This window comes from Phaseolus vulgaris, chromosome 2 (assembly GCF_051622355.1).
Source record: "Phaseolus vulgaris cultivar YP4 chromosome 2, ASM5162235v1, whole genome shotgun sequence".
Lineage (NCBI taxonomy): Eukaryota > Viridiplantae > Streptophyta > Magnoliopsida > Fabales > Fabaceae > Phaseolus > Phaseolus vulgaris.
In genome coordinates, this window is record NC_143499.1 from 48,790,910 (window position 1) to 48,807,985 (window position 17,076).

The 17,076-nt window shown below is 32.6% G+C and overlaps 2 protein-coding genes across 2 annotated transcripts; both read left to right on the forward strand.

Moving 5' to 3' along the window:
- Nucleotides 1-893: 893 nt before the first annotated feature.
- On the forward strand, nt 894-3,193 carry LOC137812909 (zinc finger protein CONSTANS-LIKE 16). Its single transcript, XM_068615161.2, has 2 exons — nt 894-2,016; nt 2,732-3,193. Exons 1-2 carry the CDS (start codon nt 1,135-1,137, stop codon nt 2,957-2,959), a joined length of 1,110 nt encoding a protein of 369 aa, XP_068471262.1. The 5' UTR covers nt 894-1,134; the 3' UTR covers nt 2,960-3,193.
- Nucleotides 3,194-8,585: 5,392 nt separating this feature from the next.
- LOC137812904 (kinesin-like protein KIN-14P) lies at nt 8,586-16,051 on the forward strand. The gene is given in 23 exon segments (XM_090299220.1): nt 8,586-8,679; nt 8,681-8,765; nt 8,873-9,030; nt 9,115-9,225; nt 9,494-9,716; nt 10,280-10,407; nt 10,515-10,598; nt 10,770-10,847; nt 10,953-11,045; nt 11,262-11,498; nt 11,838-12,050; nt 12,354-12,683; nt 12,767-12,848; nt 12,938-13,033; nt 13,111-13,287; nt 13,404-13,510; nt 13,600-13,778; nt 13,873-14,037; nt 14,125-14,378; nt 14,470-14,633; nt 14,770-15,146; nt 15,591-15,709; nt 15,816-16,051. Coding segments are annotated over 23 exon segments (3,573 nt in total). The 5' UTR covers nt 8,586-8,622; the 3' UTR covers nt 15,872-16,051.
- The last annotated feature ends 1,025 nt before the right edge of the window (nt 16,052-17,076 follow it).

The following is a 17,076-nucleotide window of genomic DNA, read 5'->3' on the forward strand; positions in this document are numbered from 1 at the left end:
CAAGTACACACAAAAATTATTAGACCAGACAAAGTAAAATTATTGGGTTTGATGCTGAAAAAAGGTCTTCCATGCTTTACAAAATTCCTTGTTACAAATTTGATAAAAATTTTACAAACCATGCTTTAATTTATGGTTTGGATTTTCTTAGGCAGAAGTAACAAGTTCTAAAACTAAAAGTTAGTACAAAAAGCAGTAACCAGAATGACAGATAAATTATTCAGGCACCACTGAGCTTCTCTAATGGTTGTGAATGCAGTGTGACAAAGACAAGAGATGGGTAGAAGGCAACCTCTGGTGAGGAGAAAGCAACCTCCAGGTGGGGGACCACAAATTGGAAATTTAATGTTCTACAAGAAATTATTGAATTATAAAAGCAACAGAACAAAAGGGTCGCAATCAAATTTTATAATAGACAGCCAACACTAACCCCAGTAGTGTAGTAGACCCAAAACCAAATGGGTCCATGAGAAATCCCATAATCAGAAAGGTAACCAATGGGGATTCAGAGAGCAAGATGAACATCAAATCTCCAGCCAATAAACACTGGGATGAGGCCAGATGGTAGGTCCAAAACCCCCCACTAGTAAATTACCAAAAGTGCATGGGCAGAGAGAGAGATAGAGAGAGAGCACCCTATTGAGTAGGAGAAAGTTTGATGTAACATGGTTAACAGAAGATAACAGTACAGATACATTCAAAACCTGATAGAATATACAATCTGTGATTCATGAAGAAATTATATTTTTATCATTTCATAGTGCAAGTTGTCAATATACTAGTGAAAGTTCTCAATGTATCATTTAATAGATAATTTGTCTTTTAAGCATTTGATGAGAAGTTTAATCTTTAAGTTTGCATATATATAGGAATATTTATTAGAAAGAATTAGTCTCTTAAATCCTTCTATACTAAAAGACTAGATTTTTTTTTCTAGAAATACCTCAGACAAAATGAAAAAAGACAGACCCCACTCTGCCACACCACGCTGTCAAGTCTCAACACACACTAACAATAATTGAAGCATTTTGCTATCTGATTCTGAGCAAATAAATATATGAAAAGCACCTCAATATTCCATTGTTACTAGCATTTCAAACTTAACAAACAAAAAAGTAGCAAAGGTTTTGTACGATGAGAGACATGAAAGACGCAGGTGCCTTGGGAGCCAAGACAGCACGAGCCTGCGATAGCTGCATAAGCAGAAGAGCAAGATGGTTCTGTGCAGCTGATGATGCTTTTCTCTGCCATGGCTGCGACACTTTGGTTCACTCCGCCAACCAGTTAGCTAGCAGACACGAAAGGGTTCGCCTTCAAACTGCATCCTCTAAGGTAGCCACCACCACGCACGCATGGCACAGTGGATTCACACGCAAGGCAAGAACCCCACGTCACAACAACAACAGCAAGCACTCTGCACTGCAACAACGTCTCAAAGAAGAAGTTCTCTTCAACAACGGCAGTGTTCTTCCCCTGGTTCCGGAGCTGGGAGGGGAAGAACAAGAAACTGTGGTTGTGGATAATGATGAGACGGAGGAACAGATGCTATGTCGTGTGCCCGTATTCGACAATTACGATGTGAGAACGGATGACTTGGACAGTTTTTCCGACATGGATTTCGCTGAGTTTGCTGCTGATGTTGAAAACCTGCTTGTTAAAGAAGACGATGAAAGAAGTGCGTGTGTGGGAGGGGGAGTTCAGGGTGCAATGGCGAAGGTTAAGGATGAAGAGGATATTGATGGTGATGTAGCGTGTTATCTGGAGTCAGTTTTTGACATGAGCAATGATGATACTCTTCATTGGAATAGCATTGAGTCTGTGCTGTCAGATGCAGGGGAAGAGAAGGCATGTGTGGTGGCGAGTGATGGTGGTGTTGGTGAAGAAGAAGGAACAAAGAGAGACATATTTTTGAGACTTAACTACGATGAGGTTATAAGTGCATGGTCTACCCAAGGTTCTTCTCCCTGGACAACTTCAAACCCACCTAAGTTCAACTCCGGCTATGACTTCTGCTTGGTATTACCACTACTACTTCTTAACTTCCTCTTTTTCTAATAATTACGAGTGTATGTTTAGATTAAAATTCGAAAAATTAAGTTTGAATTAATGTTATTTTGAAAACTGAGTTTGTAAGACCTTTTGTTCTTTTTTTAAAATTGAATTTCATGACAAAATTGAAAACCAAATAAGAGGTTTTTCAATTGTTTTCTAAACGAATTCTCAAATGAAAACTCTTCTCGAACAAAGTTGGAATCAAGAGAATAATTTGAGCTATTTCTTGGTCGATCTACTTTGCTCCTTCTTTCCTGATGAACTTCTTACGCTCGTTCCTCCGCTCCTCTTCCTTACTAGTTCGGAACTCGGATGCTACCTGCAAAATGTATTCTGGCGTTCAAGTAGTACTGGTTGATGATGACGTACCTAATTCTTGGAATTTGTGCATATTTATATGAGTCTTTTGTTATTGGTCAGATTAGGGAGTTAGATCATGTTTAAGAGTGCACTACCTAGTGTTTGATCATATTTAGACGTAATGATTTTGGTCATGTCAATCAGTTTATGTCAATCCGTTTAGACAGAGCGTCGAGTCAGGATCTTAGTTGTACAGTACGGACCAATACAAAAACTAAACATTTTTTTCATCTCTTTGAGTAATGCTAGCAAATGTGCTCTTTATATATCTTGCATGTATGATATCTATGACTGAGATGTGATTGATTTTTATTTTCAGGGTCTGAGTGGTGTAGATGGGGAAGTAAGAAGCTTAAGGGGTCACCTAGACGGTGGAAGAGAAGCAAGAGTGTCGAGGTACAGAGAGAAGAGAAGGACTCGTTTGTTTGCAAAGAAAATTAGATATGAAGTAAGAAAGTTGAACGCAGAGAAAAGGCCAAGAATGAAAGGTCGTTTTGTGAAGAGAACATGCTTTGTTGGAGTCAATGCTTTTCCTGCTTACCAATGACCTCTCTAAGTTAACGGATCCATCTTTGCTATTTCTGCAAATTTGGATCAATACTTGCTTTGGCTATATATATATATAGCCTGAATTATATTAAACTAGTAATAATATTACTGAGCAGTGTTAATTTACTGGAATTGTTGCTTGGGATATTTCTGTCTATATATATTATCTCCAGCATGTTTAGTAATTAGTAATTTAATACTAATTGATGATGTTCCTTCTCAGCAAACTTGGGTAATCCAATTTTGGAAGCCTTTTTGTTGTTTCATATTAGAAATTCAATCATTAAATTATTCAATGCCGATGCTGTTATTACCTAGTTGGTATTTTAGGTTGCTTATTAACGATAATGTTTAATGTCACTACGGTTCCTTGTTTTAGGAAGAGAATGAGAAATTCATTAACGATATTTTTGAAGCAATCCAAGATGAAACCTTAATCAGTGTCAGAGAAAAAATTTGTATAATCAATCACTCCACCATTAAAACTGTATGAATATATCTGAACTTCATTGCAATTAATATGTTTTTAGCACTAGCCCTACCTTTTAAATCAATTAAATCCAGCTATGGCTTAACTCTAACAGGTAGAAGATTATGGGGATCAAGTTAAGAAGATGTATTTTCTTTCATTCACCATGTTATATACAAGAGAATATACAACAATTTATAAAACACACTCTTTTCTCTCTATTTCTATACAATTACCATGCCTTTTCTCCTCCATTTCCCTCCTCTTCTCTTTCTTTGCAATACAAGTTGTATAAAACTGGTACAATTAGAATTTCTGTAATAAATTGTGGAACTTCTCTATATAAGAATGTGCTGATCTCATATTATCTCTTCACATTAATCAAACCACGGAATTAACTTATACAACGGTTAATCATAAATGTCTCATCTTAAGAAGGGTAAAAGGTATATTTGGTAATAAAGAAATGAAGTGAAAATAGGATAGAGGGAGAGAAAACAAAATGAAAAATGGGATGTGTTTGTTAGAGCGAGATACAAATAAAAAATGTAGTCTCATACCTTCTTATTTCTTTACTAAACAGCACCATAAGGAGATGAAGATGTTTCTATATATATAACAAATTTAGACATCACCTTTAGGTGTTGGTGGTGGTGGTTTAATACCCCGAAAACATGTAATAATGGTTTTTTTTTAAAGTAATTGCTTTCCAGCACAACAATTGACTTTTATATTTTTCTCTATTTTATTTTTTTCTTTTATTTCTTTCAAATCAAATACTCTCAAAACTTATCTTTTATCTCCATCTATCATATTTCTCATAATAGCTTAAAGTTTAATCCTTAAACCATTCAACGAAGATTCTTACAAACACATCATACGAACAAAAATGACTACCGTACAGAATCCCAGTTTTCAGAAAAATACATCTATCACTTTCTAACCGATTTCATACAAATCAAAGGCTTAAAACACCAATCAGAGTACGAAAAACTTATCCTGCAGTCTTTGAAATTTACCCATGACCATAAAAATTTCAATACAATTCATCCTACTACTATTAAAACTTTAAAGATGTGCTTTTGACTCGTAATTTTCCGTCAAAGCCACTCTAGCCACTCATAACACTTGGACCATACTAGCCAGACGACTCTACAAGTAATTTGCATCTAATTTAATCTTTGGTTAACATAATAAACACTTTTGTTGAAGTGTTATGGACAAAGGTACAAGTAAGATATCACATGAAATGCAATTTTTGTATAGTTTACTATCTGTTGTATTTTCACCATGGATCCTTGCTTTATGTGTGGAATTGAAATAATATCAACAACCACATCATCATGAGTAGTGACCTCGTGCAAGGACAATTTATTGAGGATACACAGATCATGATGCGTCTACTTGCGTCTACGAGTACACAGAATTATAAGTGATATATATAAGTTGTGAATTGTCTTTGTGATAACTCAAGAGCTACATAAGCGCAGTAGATGACAGAGAGTGAATACAAGTTTTGTTGTATCCCAAATGAGCAAGGAGTGGTCCAAAAAATTGTGGTTACTGGACCAGATTTAGTGAAAGTGAAACAAGAGAAACTTGAAAAAGGTAGTGGCACAGGACAGAAACACAAGGCAAATGGGTAAGCACAGGACATATAATCATCATCATGTCTCAATTTATAAGGTCCTGCTCATGATTCACACTACTTGGTCCCTCACTTTTCTCTATGAATTACTTTGCATTTTCTGGGTCCCCTTTCTGCAACTAGTTTGCCTAATAGGAGTAGCTTTTGGCATCATCCATTGCATCATCCTTTCCAAATTTGAGAGGAATTTCCTACTATTTTTTCCTCCACTTTTCATATCTTTGCTCATTCACGAGTACTCAGTTCAATTTGGCTAGCAATTTTAAGTTCATGCCTTTCCCTTTACTAAAGTACTAAAAGTTCATACCTTTTCTCTGCCACCAAATGGTTTTTCCTTTATTACCTAAGGAATCTTAATATAGAGTTAACAAGAAGATGGTTTTCCTTCTCCTGTATAGGAGGGTGATAGAGTGGATTGAACTTAAAATGATGTTTGATTTTTGGTGATTACTATTCAAATGAAGATTAGCCCAAAAAATGAAATGAACAATGTGCAAATGACTCAAATGCCCTTAATTAAAACATGTAATTTGATACATGCACTAGGTAAAACAAAAGCGAACTTGAAATAAAAGACTTCGATTATGGATCGGTAGCATAATCGATTATAATTATGAAACTTAATATTATATAATAACAAAATAATAATACTTTAAATAAATAATAATAATAATAATAGCATAAATACATTTATATAATAATAATACTAGATTAATAATATTAATAATAAATATGAAAAATAGTAATAGTAATAAAAAAATTCATAAAAACTAATACTATATAAAAATAAATATAAAATCATAAATAATATTAAAAATAATAATATTTTTTTAATATAATAATAATAATATAAAAAATATTTTATTTTATGAAAATCTTCTTTCTAAATTTCTAGATGTATTGGCAGATTTAAAAAAATACACATAGCTATAAATAACTTATCATCATTCATTATAAATTTATTTTAAACACGAAGATCAAAGTAATAATCTTACAAATTTATCAATTAATTTTTTTTATCAATAAAATCAATTAAATTAGTGGCAATTTTTTTTTTCATTTTTTCTTCATTTACTACTGGCTTTTCCTCATACAAAATAATAGTTTTCACTATTTTTCTTCTAATTTTCATTCTTTTTCACTTCCTCAAATTCATCTGATCATTCGAGACAAGTCGTACGAGTTTAGTATAGAAGGACAGCGCGAATTCACTATTTTGGTGTTTGTCCCATATAACATATAAGGCAGTTTCTTTCTGCACCCCCAAATTTTTCTTTCTGTACCCACAATGTTGTGCAAAGATAAAATTGTCCCTATATAAAAACTGCACATTTATTTTTTTTTGCATTCTGGATTATAAAATCCAGTAAATTCTCGAATTGGCGCTTCCGATAAAATTTCGGATTGGCACGTCCAATAATCTCCTGGATTAGTGCCTAGGTGTTTCTCGGATTGGTGCTTCCAGTAGTACACGAATGGTAGTGTTAAAAAATATGCATTCCGTATTTTTCAATCCATAATTCAAAGTATGCATTTCGGATTCAGAAATCCATTACTGGAAAAAATCATTTCGGATCTACCAATCCATAATAAAAATTAGGCTTCCGGATTCAGCAATCTAGAAATCAATAATTTATGCACACTTTGTTTCCGAAACACCCCTCATTTAAAAAGCAATATAATTCACTTCCGGATTGATGAATCCGTTGCACACTCTCATATCCCCATTTTAAGATTTACAAAATTATAGGAGTGCAAGAAAAAAAATTGTAAGAATGAAAGAAAAAACTGACAAACTTATAATTTGTTAAGCCTACATACCAATAAAAAGGTGTTTTACCTAAACTATTTTATACTCTATAGTAGTTTTTTAATATAAAATAATTTATAGTTAATATTAAATACCAATTTATAAATTAATTTATAAATTTTTATTAATAATAAAAACTAATTTTGATATCAATAATTTTTTAGTTTATAAAATAATATCTTACTTTGTTAATATACTAACTAATTATATTTTTTTTAAAATTAATTTTATTTAATAATTTTTTTTATAGGAATATTGTAATATCATAATATTTTTTAATTTAAAATATTTTTAATAGTTTGATTAATGAAATTTTAAATTTTTAACACTCTCTAAATATTTATATAAACAATTTTTTTATTGAGATGCTTTCAATAATTTGATTTATGAATTAAAATTAAAATTATTTTAATTGTTTTTACTTTTTAAACTCTTTTATGTTCTTTACATTTTGATTTAAATCACTTCTTTATTTTGATATTAGTTTATGTGAATTTTATTTACTAAAAATATAAATATGAATATTTAAAAGTATATGATAATATTTAAATTTTAATTCATTAATGAAATTATGATAAAATAGTTCAAAATAAAATAATATGTTTGTATAAGATAAAAACACAAATTCAAAAAGTAAATAAAATTTCAGAAAAGTCAAGTAGTTATTTTGAAATACAACTTCATTACAAATAAAAATAAATAAAAACAGGAATGATATATTAAAGACAATTGAAAAGAAATTATCTATATAAAGAAGTCATGGTTTTGTAAGCATGGCCTTATTTTTAAAGTCCTCTTCCAAAGATACTATCCCTTTTGTATATTTTTTATACTAAGTTTGATAAAAAAAAATAGATTTATGTAAGTACAGAGTTTAGAAATAATAATCCTATGAGAAAATTTACAGGGAGAACCTAGTTAAGCACGTGTTGATGCACGTGCAAATCCATGCATGATCCATGGTGATTCATAGAGTGTTACTCCTTCTTTCTAGGAACGCTCCTAACATCTCTTTTTTTTCACTTCTAAACAAACATACATTACCAGCACTCATCACATCATTTTTTTTAATTAAACATTAATAATTATCATTTATTCAAAATTAAATTTATCCAATGAATTTCTCTCTCTCTCTCTCAGTCTCCTCTTATTCAATATCAAGAACCATATTTGATGTATTATCGGTTTCAATGCATCAATAATCTACTTTTCTAACTTTTCACCTTCTTCTTCCTTCTTCTTTGTTGTTCCTTCTTTTATTTTGTCATTTCGCAGTTTTACAAATTTTTCCATTCTTGAAGGGTCAACAATCTGGATCATTTCAAATGGGAATGTTTGACTTCTGTTAGAATTTAGAGGGTTCTGAAAACCATTATGCATGGATTGAACATTATTCTTGGTATTCTTTATATTCTTGGAACGTTATTTTGAAAATATGTAAAATTTGGAATACAATCTTGGGACCCTTTTCAAGACTTCCTCCATAGGACTTTTTTTTGTCTGTCAGGAACAGAGTGCATGCAAAGATTGTGCCTTTCTCTGTTCAGAAGGGAGCAAATGGTTTTAACTAGTGAATGGAATTGGAATCATGATTTTTGTACATTGCATTGTATTTGTGTAATTTGATCAGACCACCTTGATGCTAACTTTTACTTTTTGGGTTGGATTGGGTATTGATTTCAGGCTTTGAGTTTTTTCTATAATGAATTGATAAAATGGGGGTTTCATTGAAACATGTCTCCGTGGAAATGTGAAGGCTTTTTGTCCCTCCAGGAACATAGTGATGAATTTCCCATCAGAAGCTACAGAATTGGGCAGCCCAATTGATAGTTCCAATGAAAATGGGAATTTTCAATCGTTCAATGTTGAGATGGAAGGTAATGGAATAGGACTTACTTAGCTCCTTACCACACCTATTGCCAATTTGCATGTTGTGTTCATTCATTCATGTGGTGATCTCTTCCTTCAATTTGAATATTTGCAGCCAAAAATCGATTGCTTTTGGTTCAGTGGTTAACTAGCCTTGTTCCTTCAATGAAATTCCCAACAAATGTCACGGATGGTGAGTTAAGAGCATGCTTGAGCAATGGTACTGTTTTGTGCCAGATACTGAACAAGCTACGACCTGGTATTGTGAATGTGGTAACACTTCTTAACCTTTTAAATAACTCGTAATTTGCAACTTTGATTTGAGATATATCTTTTAGTTTGGATTATCTTGTGTAGGTTAGTGAACCTGATAATGTTCTGCCATCACAATCAGAAAATGTTAAATCGTTTCTGAAAGTTTTAGATGCAATGGAATTGCCCCGGATTGAAATATCAGACATAGAAAAGGTGAGGTCTACTTTGTGTCATGCATATATGAACTTAATTTTGATACAAACTTATTGTGTCATCTGATGACAAAATATCCCTAGATATATCTTGTCACTTAAAAATGACATTATTTATGTGTTTCCAAATCTCACTTATCACAATTGAATATGACAGTAAATTCCTTATGATGGAATTATAACTTATGATTAAATTCTCAGTATATCCCTATGTATAGCATTGGTTTGTTTTGATGCATGAATTTCTCATGAGCTTGGTTCATGTGTAGGGGTCTATGAAAGCTGTTGTGGATGGTCTTTTAACACTCAGAGAAAAAAGTTTGCAGAATGCTTTGGTAGATAATAATACTTCTGTTACTCATTCCATCACAATGAGCCCTCGTGTGAATTCACCATTTCATTATCATTGTTCTCAATCATTCGGTCGGGAGCAGAAGAAGATTCCAGTTGCGTCAAAGTTTCAGCGTGTTATGAGTACCCCAGTTATGGCGGGTCCGGTGAATTTAAACTCGGACTCTGTTTTTTGTTTAAGTATAATGTGTTTTTTTTCATCAACAAAGAATAAATAAAATAAAATGAGACACTTCAAAGGTGTCCCAATCCTTATACAAATAATTCCAACACAAGCTTTTTATCACTATCTGAACATGGTGCCATGGTTATGTTAACAATCAAGAAAAGTTACCTGTATCTTGAATTTCCTTAACTGCAAAATTTAGGCCCTGAGTTTGTACCATTAAAAAGCTAAGGATAAAATTATTACATAAAGTGTTGGAACTCTCTCCATTCAAAATTGACATTTTGTGGCAGTAATCAATTACTAGTTACTGAGATGAAATGCTGATTTGAACTAGAGAAACAGTGTCAAGAGAACTTACGAACTTGTACATTACATTTGTCCTAAAGTTAAATCTTAACTTTTGTATGGAGACAATTTCCTTGAAATTTCTTGCTAAAATGCTACTTGTCTATACTTTTTTATCATCACCAGTTTCCAAATAGATTGTGTTCTCCGTGTTTAAGTAGTAAGTTTTACTCATATGTTTATTCGGCAGAGCCATCAGCCTCATTAATACACTACGTTGGACATAATTTCCATGAGGTGTTTCAACTGAAACCAGGGAGTTACGCAGATCTTCCAGCTGAAAACATATCAGAAATGATGAATTCTAACAGTATAGATGTAAGTTCTTAAAGTCTACTTCCATATGAACTTAAGTGCATATTTATAATGAACACGGTTTTTCTGTTTGAGACATGACTGATATTTTTCAGAGTCTAATGTTGCAGAATGCTCCCACTCAGTCGCTTCTGAGTGTTGTGAATGGTATTCTTGAAGAAAGTGTTGAGAGAAGAAATGGGGAAATACCTCATGTATGGCCTTGGAGACTTTGGTTTGGTGTTACATAAAGTCATTCATTAAACTACATGTATATAATCCATGCAATTGGTTTACATGTCTACAATCAATGCAATTGGTTTGCACTACAAACAAATATACTGCTTACAGTTTCATAAACATGGTTTATTATCTTTGTTTCTCAGCGTGTGGCTTGCTTATTGAGAAAGGTTTCGCAAGAGATTGAACGGCGCATGTCAACTCAAGCAGAACATTTACGAACTGTATGTCACATTCATTACATTATTTTCAGATGCTGGTTAGTTAGTTTCTTAGTTTTGATTTCTCAGTCATTTTCTTCAAATCACTTTCTTGTTCTGTTACTTCAGCAAAACAATCTTTTCAAGGCTCGGGAAGAAAAATACCAGTCGAGAATAAGAGTACTCGAGACACTTGCATCCGAAACTAAAGATGAGAGTGAGGTATCACAGATAGTTTTGAGTTGTCATTCTATGAGAATCTAGAACTAGATCAATTTTATATCTTCAAATTTATCATATTGGTATGAGTGTTCTACATATTTCAGCAGTTGATGGTAACTGTTTCATGCTTTGCACAATAAACAACATATTCATACACTTTTGATTAAATTATTTTTTTGTTATTTGGATTTTGGGCTCTTCGTTCCTTCGATGAAGGGTAAGTGGGTCAAAGAGGAAGAAAAGAGGGTAGATGAGAAAGAAGTTGTTAGGTTGATAAAAGAGCAGAAGAGCAAAAAAATGGAAATTTCAGCTTTGAAGATAGAACTGGAAACGGCCAAAAGAAGACATGTAGTACAATTCGAACAGTTGGAAGAAGAAGCTAAGGGTGCTAAAGCAGAACTGACACATATGGTTCATGAATATAAACAACAAATAGAAGAATTAAAAAATAAGGTAAAGTTTCTTTCTTTGCTCGATAAGCAATGTATTGCTTGCTACACTATCAGAGAAATCAGGACAAAACCAAGAAGTTTTAGTTATAAGACAAAACTCAAATACTGTTTCACACATGCTTATGGTGTTGTTCTTTATTCAGAAATTCAAAATTAAATTTTCAGCTTGGTAACTTGTACTGTGAAACTTTTATTACTTGTAGTCTTGAGAAGAGATAATATTCTAATTAATGTTGGAAAACTACACTAAAACCATCTAAAGAACTGCATTTAAGTTTTACCCTTTGATAAATTATTTTCATACTATTTGTATTTTGAGATCTTTGGACCTTCAATACAGGCTGAAAGTATGAAAGATGAAATAGTTAGGTTGATGAAAGAACAGGAGGACAAAAATTTGGAAATTGCAGCTTTGAAGAGAGAACTGGAAACGGCCAAAAGAACATATGAAGCACAATTCTCACAACTGGAAGAAGAAGCAAAAGGTGCCAAGGCAGAATGGACACAAAAGGCAGAAGAATATGAATACCAATTGGAAGAATTACAAAATAAGGTCTTGGTTTCTTACTTTACACGAAAAACATATATTGGTACATTTAGAGGGACAAGACAAGAAAGACCAAGAGGTTTTAGTTAAGAGACAAATTTAGATGTAATTTCTTAGACATATGTTGTGATGTTCTCTAAACAGTATTGAAGTTTCACTTTGATAACCCATGCTAACTTTTATCACAAGGATTTTGAGATAAAACTCTAATTTTTTAATAGAAAATTTTAAAAAATTCAAGTTTTATACTTAGATAAATTACTTTCATTTTATTTGTATTTTTATGAACTCTTTTACCCTTAAATGCAGGTTGAAAAGTTTCAAGAAGAGGTAAAGACAGAAGATGATGAGCAAATTGCTAGGTTGATGAAAGAACAGGAGCACCAAAATTTAGAAATTTCAGCTTTGAAGGAAGAGCTAGAAACAACTAAAATAGCATATGAAGTACAGCGCTCCCAATTGGAAAAGGATGCCAAAGAAGAATTGGAACAAAAGTGTGAAGAATATGAGCATCAACTGGAAGAATTAAGAAATAAGGTTCAGGAGCTTGAGGTTTCTTCTGATTCAAAAGATCAGAAGTGGAACATGAAAATGAACCGATTTCTGACTGTCATAACATTTCAATTCAGTTCCTTACAGGTACACTTACAAATGTGTTAATGTCAATGTTATCTTGGTGATGTCAAACATTACAATTTTGTACTGAATTTGCTATCATCCAGAAAATGAAGTTATCTTTGGAATCCACTAAGCAAAGGGTAATGAAAGAGCAAACGGTTTATGCAGGGGAGTGGGATCAATTAGGTAGGCCTTGTTATTAGAATGTTACTCTAGTGTTCCCTCTTTCCTTCTTTGAAGATAACTCTGACCATTTGATTGTAAATCATCTTCAGGTATAAAACTTAAACCACTTCTACATGCAGCTGAGAACTACCAGGTTGTTATTGCTGAAAATAAAAAAATGTTCAATGAGATTCAAGAACTAAAAGGTGGCATTATTTGTATCTTTCTACTGGGTTTTTGATGTGTAAGTGTACTATGAACTCACACTTTTTTTATGATACAGGAAATATCAGAGTATATTGTCGAATTCGACCATCTGTTTCAGGAAAAATGGAAAAAGAGTCTATTGTTGAACACGTTGGTGAAAATGATTTGGTCGTGGCAAATCCATCCAAAGAAGGAAAAGATGCCATTCGATCATTTAAATTCAACAGGGTTTTCAGCTCTGCTGCAACTCAAGGTTTAATAATATAAATGCACCATTTTTTATGATTACTTTTTTGTTACAGTTTTTCCCTTCTCTATTTTTGTTAACATTCTAGTGTTGTAGTAATGATATTAATCTGAATGATGCAGCGGAGGTATACTATGACATCCAAGACTTTACTAGATCAGTTCTAGATGGGTACGATGTGTGTATATTTGCTTATGGCCAAACTGGTTCAGGGAAAACTTATACAATGGTATGAACCTTCTGGATATATTGATTTTTAACTCATACATGATGCTATTGAAGGAATTCTTTAATCTATAAGATGCCAACTTTTCTCAGACTGGTCCAAATGGGGCAACAAGCGAGACTATTGGTGTTAACTATCGAGCTCTAAATGACCTCTTCAAGATTTCCAAGAGTAGAGAAAATTTGGTAGAGTATGAGATTGGGGTTCAAATGGTTGAGATATATAACGAGCAAGTCCGTGACTTGTTAATATCAGATGGTTCTCCAAAAAAATATCCTTTTTTCAATAACTTTGAACATGTCATTCTTTGCATGGATTTTTTTCTTTTTCTACTTTTTGTATCTCTGATTTCCTTAAATGCACACACTTGGGATATTGACTCAATCTCGACCAAATGGCTTAGCAGTCCCAGATGCTAGCTTGTTCCCTGTGAAATTACCTTCAGATGTTATTAAGCTAATGGAAATTGGACTTAAAAATAGAGCCATTGGTGCAACTGCTATGAATGAAAGAAGTAGCCGTTCTCACAGGTTGCACCATTTTTTTTAACCTTACTTTTTTAACATTGAAATGAAAGATTTCCATTGTGATGACATCATGTAAACTTATGTACACAGTGTTGTCTCAGTTCATGTTACCGGGAAGGACTTGAAGACTGGTTGTACTATGGTTGGTAATCTTCATTTGGTAGATTTGGCAGGAAGTGAAAGAGTAGATCGTTCTGAAGTAACTGGAGATAGGCTCAAGGAAGCACAGCATATAAACAAATCACTATCTGCTCTTGGAGATGTTATTTTTGCCCTTTCTCAAAAGAGCTCCCATATACCATACAGAAACAGCAAGCTTACTCAACTTCTACAAACTTCTCTTGGTAAATCTTCATTCATAATTTATCAATGTCACATGCCTTGAATCTTTTCAATGTAGACTTTCTTTTGATCTTTGAATCTTGCACCCCATAGGTGGTCAAGCAAAGACGCTCATGATGGTCCAAATCAATTCAGATGTAAGTTCATATTCTGAAACTTCCAGCACTTTAAAGTTTGCTGAGAGGGTTTCTGGAGTTGAATTAGGAGCTGCACGAAGTAGCAAAGAAGGAAAAGATGTCAGAGAAATGATTGAGCAGGTATTTTACCTTTTCTCTACCAAATTGATTATGTTGGCATGACTGTTTTCAGCTTTTTGAATGAACCAGAATAAACATTAGTTGCTTACAGAACAGATAAGTAAGTAATCATTCTCTTCATTGCTTGACTTTCTAGGTGTCTCAATTAAAGAGCACTATTTTGGCAAAAGATGAGGAGATTGAGAAGCTTCAACTCAAAAGTTTAGCTGGTAGTAGCAGTGCTAAGCGAAATCTAATCCCACGAAGTAGAAGTAGCATGCTCTTCGAACATGCTAACCAGCAACCAATTGATTTACACCAAAATGAATTCCAGTACATCCATCAATCTGAAAAATATGGGGGAGACATGGGAAAGAGTGTTGTTGCAACTCCAGAAACTACAGGACTTCTTACAGATTCTGATTTTGATGGAAGATCAAGTGATTTTTCTGACAGTGGATTTGCTGCAGGGACAGAAACTGATGGTTCTGAAAATTCCAGTCTCTCTGAAATCCCAAAACCAACAGATAAGAGGTGAGTAGTGCTTATTCTATTACATTCCTGCTAAACAGTTACTAAATCTTCCTGTTAGAAAAGAAATTGATGCATTTACAGAATACCACCTGCATCATTTAGTAGTCATCTATGACACTTGACATGCCTATTAAATGGTGTGTCCGTAACGTATCGGTCATCAACACTCGTAGAACACTTCATTCTAAAAATATTTGTTGTTTTTCTAACAATTCTAACATATTTCTAATGCAATTTTAAAAAGAAAAATACATTAATTTTCTAAAAAACTCAAACTTATTCATAATTATATAATATATAGATTCGTGTTCTCATGTTTTACATTTAAAGACTATACGTATCTTTATGTGTTGTACATATCGTATCAGTATCCATGTCATTATCTATACTACCTAGATAGTCATACTAAATTAGTGTGTATATGATTCGTTTCTTTTTATGCAGATCCAAAGGAATTCGCAGAACTGTTCAAGCGATGAGGAAATTAAGCCGAACTTCATCAAACACAGCCTCCACCACCACCACCCCCCCAGTAAAGGAACCAGTGAAGAAATCATCATCAGGTATGTAACGTAAAGTTGAAATCTCCACTTGATCGTTATGTTAGCACTCTTCTTAAAATCTATGCTCATTGAACTTTTCTAGTTTCTTTCACAAAATTGATTTCAGGTATTAAGAAAAGCATCAGTATAGGCAACCTTAAGCCTCCAAAACTGTGGAAGTAAAGTACAAAGCACAAAGCCCAAAGCCCAAATTTGATTTCATATTGTACTTTCACTATTTGACAGCACCGTGTAAATATTTCATTGGTATGTAATAGTTTGATTTTAGTCATGTTGGTGACACTTTTGAGGATTTGTATCCATCACAGAAAAAAATAGAAAATGTGCTAGTTTATGTATAAACGTAGCATAGGACCTAAACACCATCAGTTTAAAATAAAATAGGAGTTATAGCATTCAAAGTTCTGTATCCATTCATTAAAATGACCAACCACACTTAAAAAACATATTATATTAAAAAAATTATTACAACATAGTTTAACATATAAACATGATCAAATCATGGGCATTTATGACTTAAAACAAATTAACAAAGTTACACATATTCAAAGAAACTTTGATAAAACTATTGTGCCTTCTGTTTTGCTGCCTTGTAAATATTGAGCAAATTATGCCCTCATCATCTTTTGAATACTGTTCTTAATGTTTTTTTATAATATTGTTCTTCGTATATTTTTTTATAGCATAATCATTAATAGTTTAATCTTTCTTTCCATAATCATCATTCTTTAAAAAAAATCATTTTCAATAAATTTTAAATTAAGACGGATTAATTTATATATATTAAATTACAAATAAAATTTAACAATTTAAATTAAAAAATAACAACAGTAATTATTTATTAAGACAAAACCTATGTCTTCAAAGTTTCAATTTGACTAAAGATCATACCTTGTTTTGGATACAGTTTCAATAATCCGTGTTGAGAAGATTAAACATAACTCATTATATAATTTGAATTATTAAGATTTGTATTGTAACATTTTTTTAGAGTAATTAAAACAAAAGGTGGCCTTCTAAAAATGGGACTCTGTCGACCATGTTCGGAGCCACATTTGAGTAGAACACTGTTGTCTAATGTAACTAAGTACTATGTGAAAAACAAAACATACCTAACATAAGAAATCACCACAAAGAACTTCACTACTCACAGTTTTTTCTGTCACGGTTCTTAAACAGTGTGTATCAAACACGACATTATACATATCTTAAAGATTATACATATCTTATTCATCCCTATTATACGTATTTATTCATCCCTATTATACGTATTTGTCGTATAAGTATGTTACTCAGCATTACTTAATAGTTCAAAAAATTTATTCATACATGAACGTAAAGGTAACGTTTAATGAAGCATTTAACAA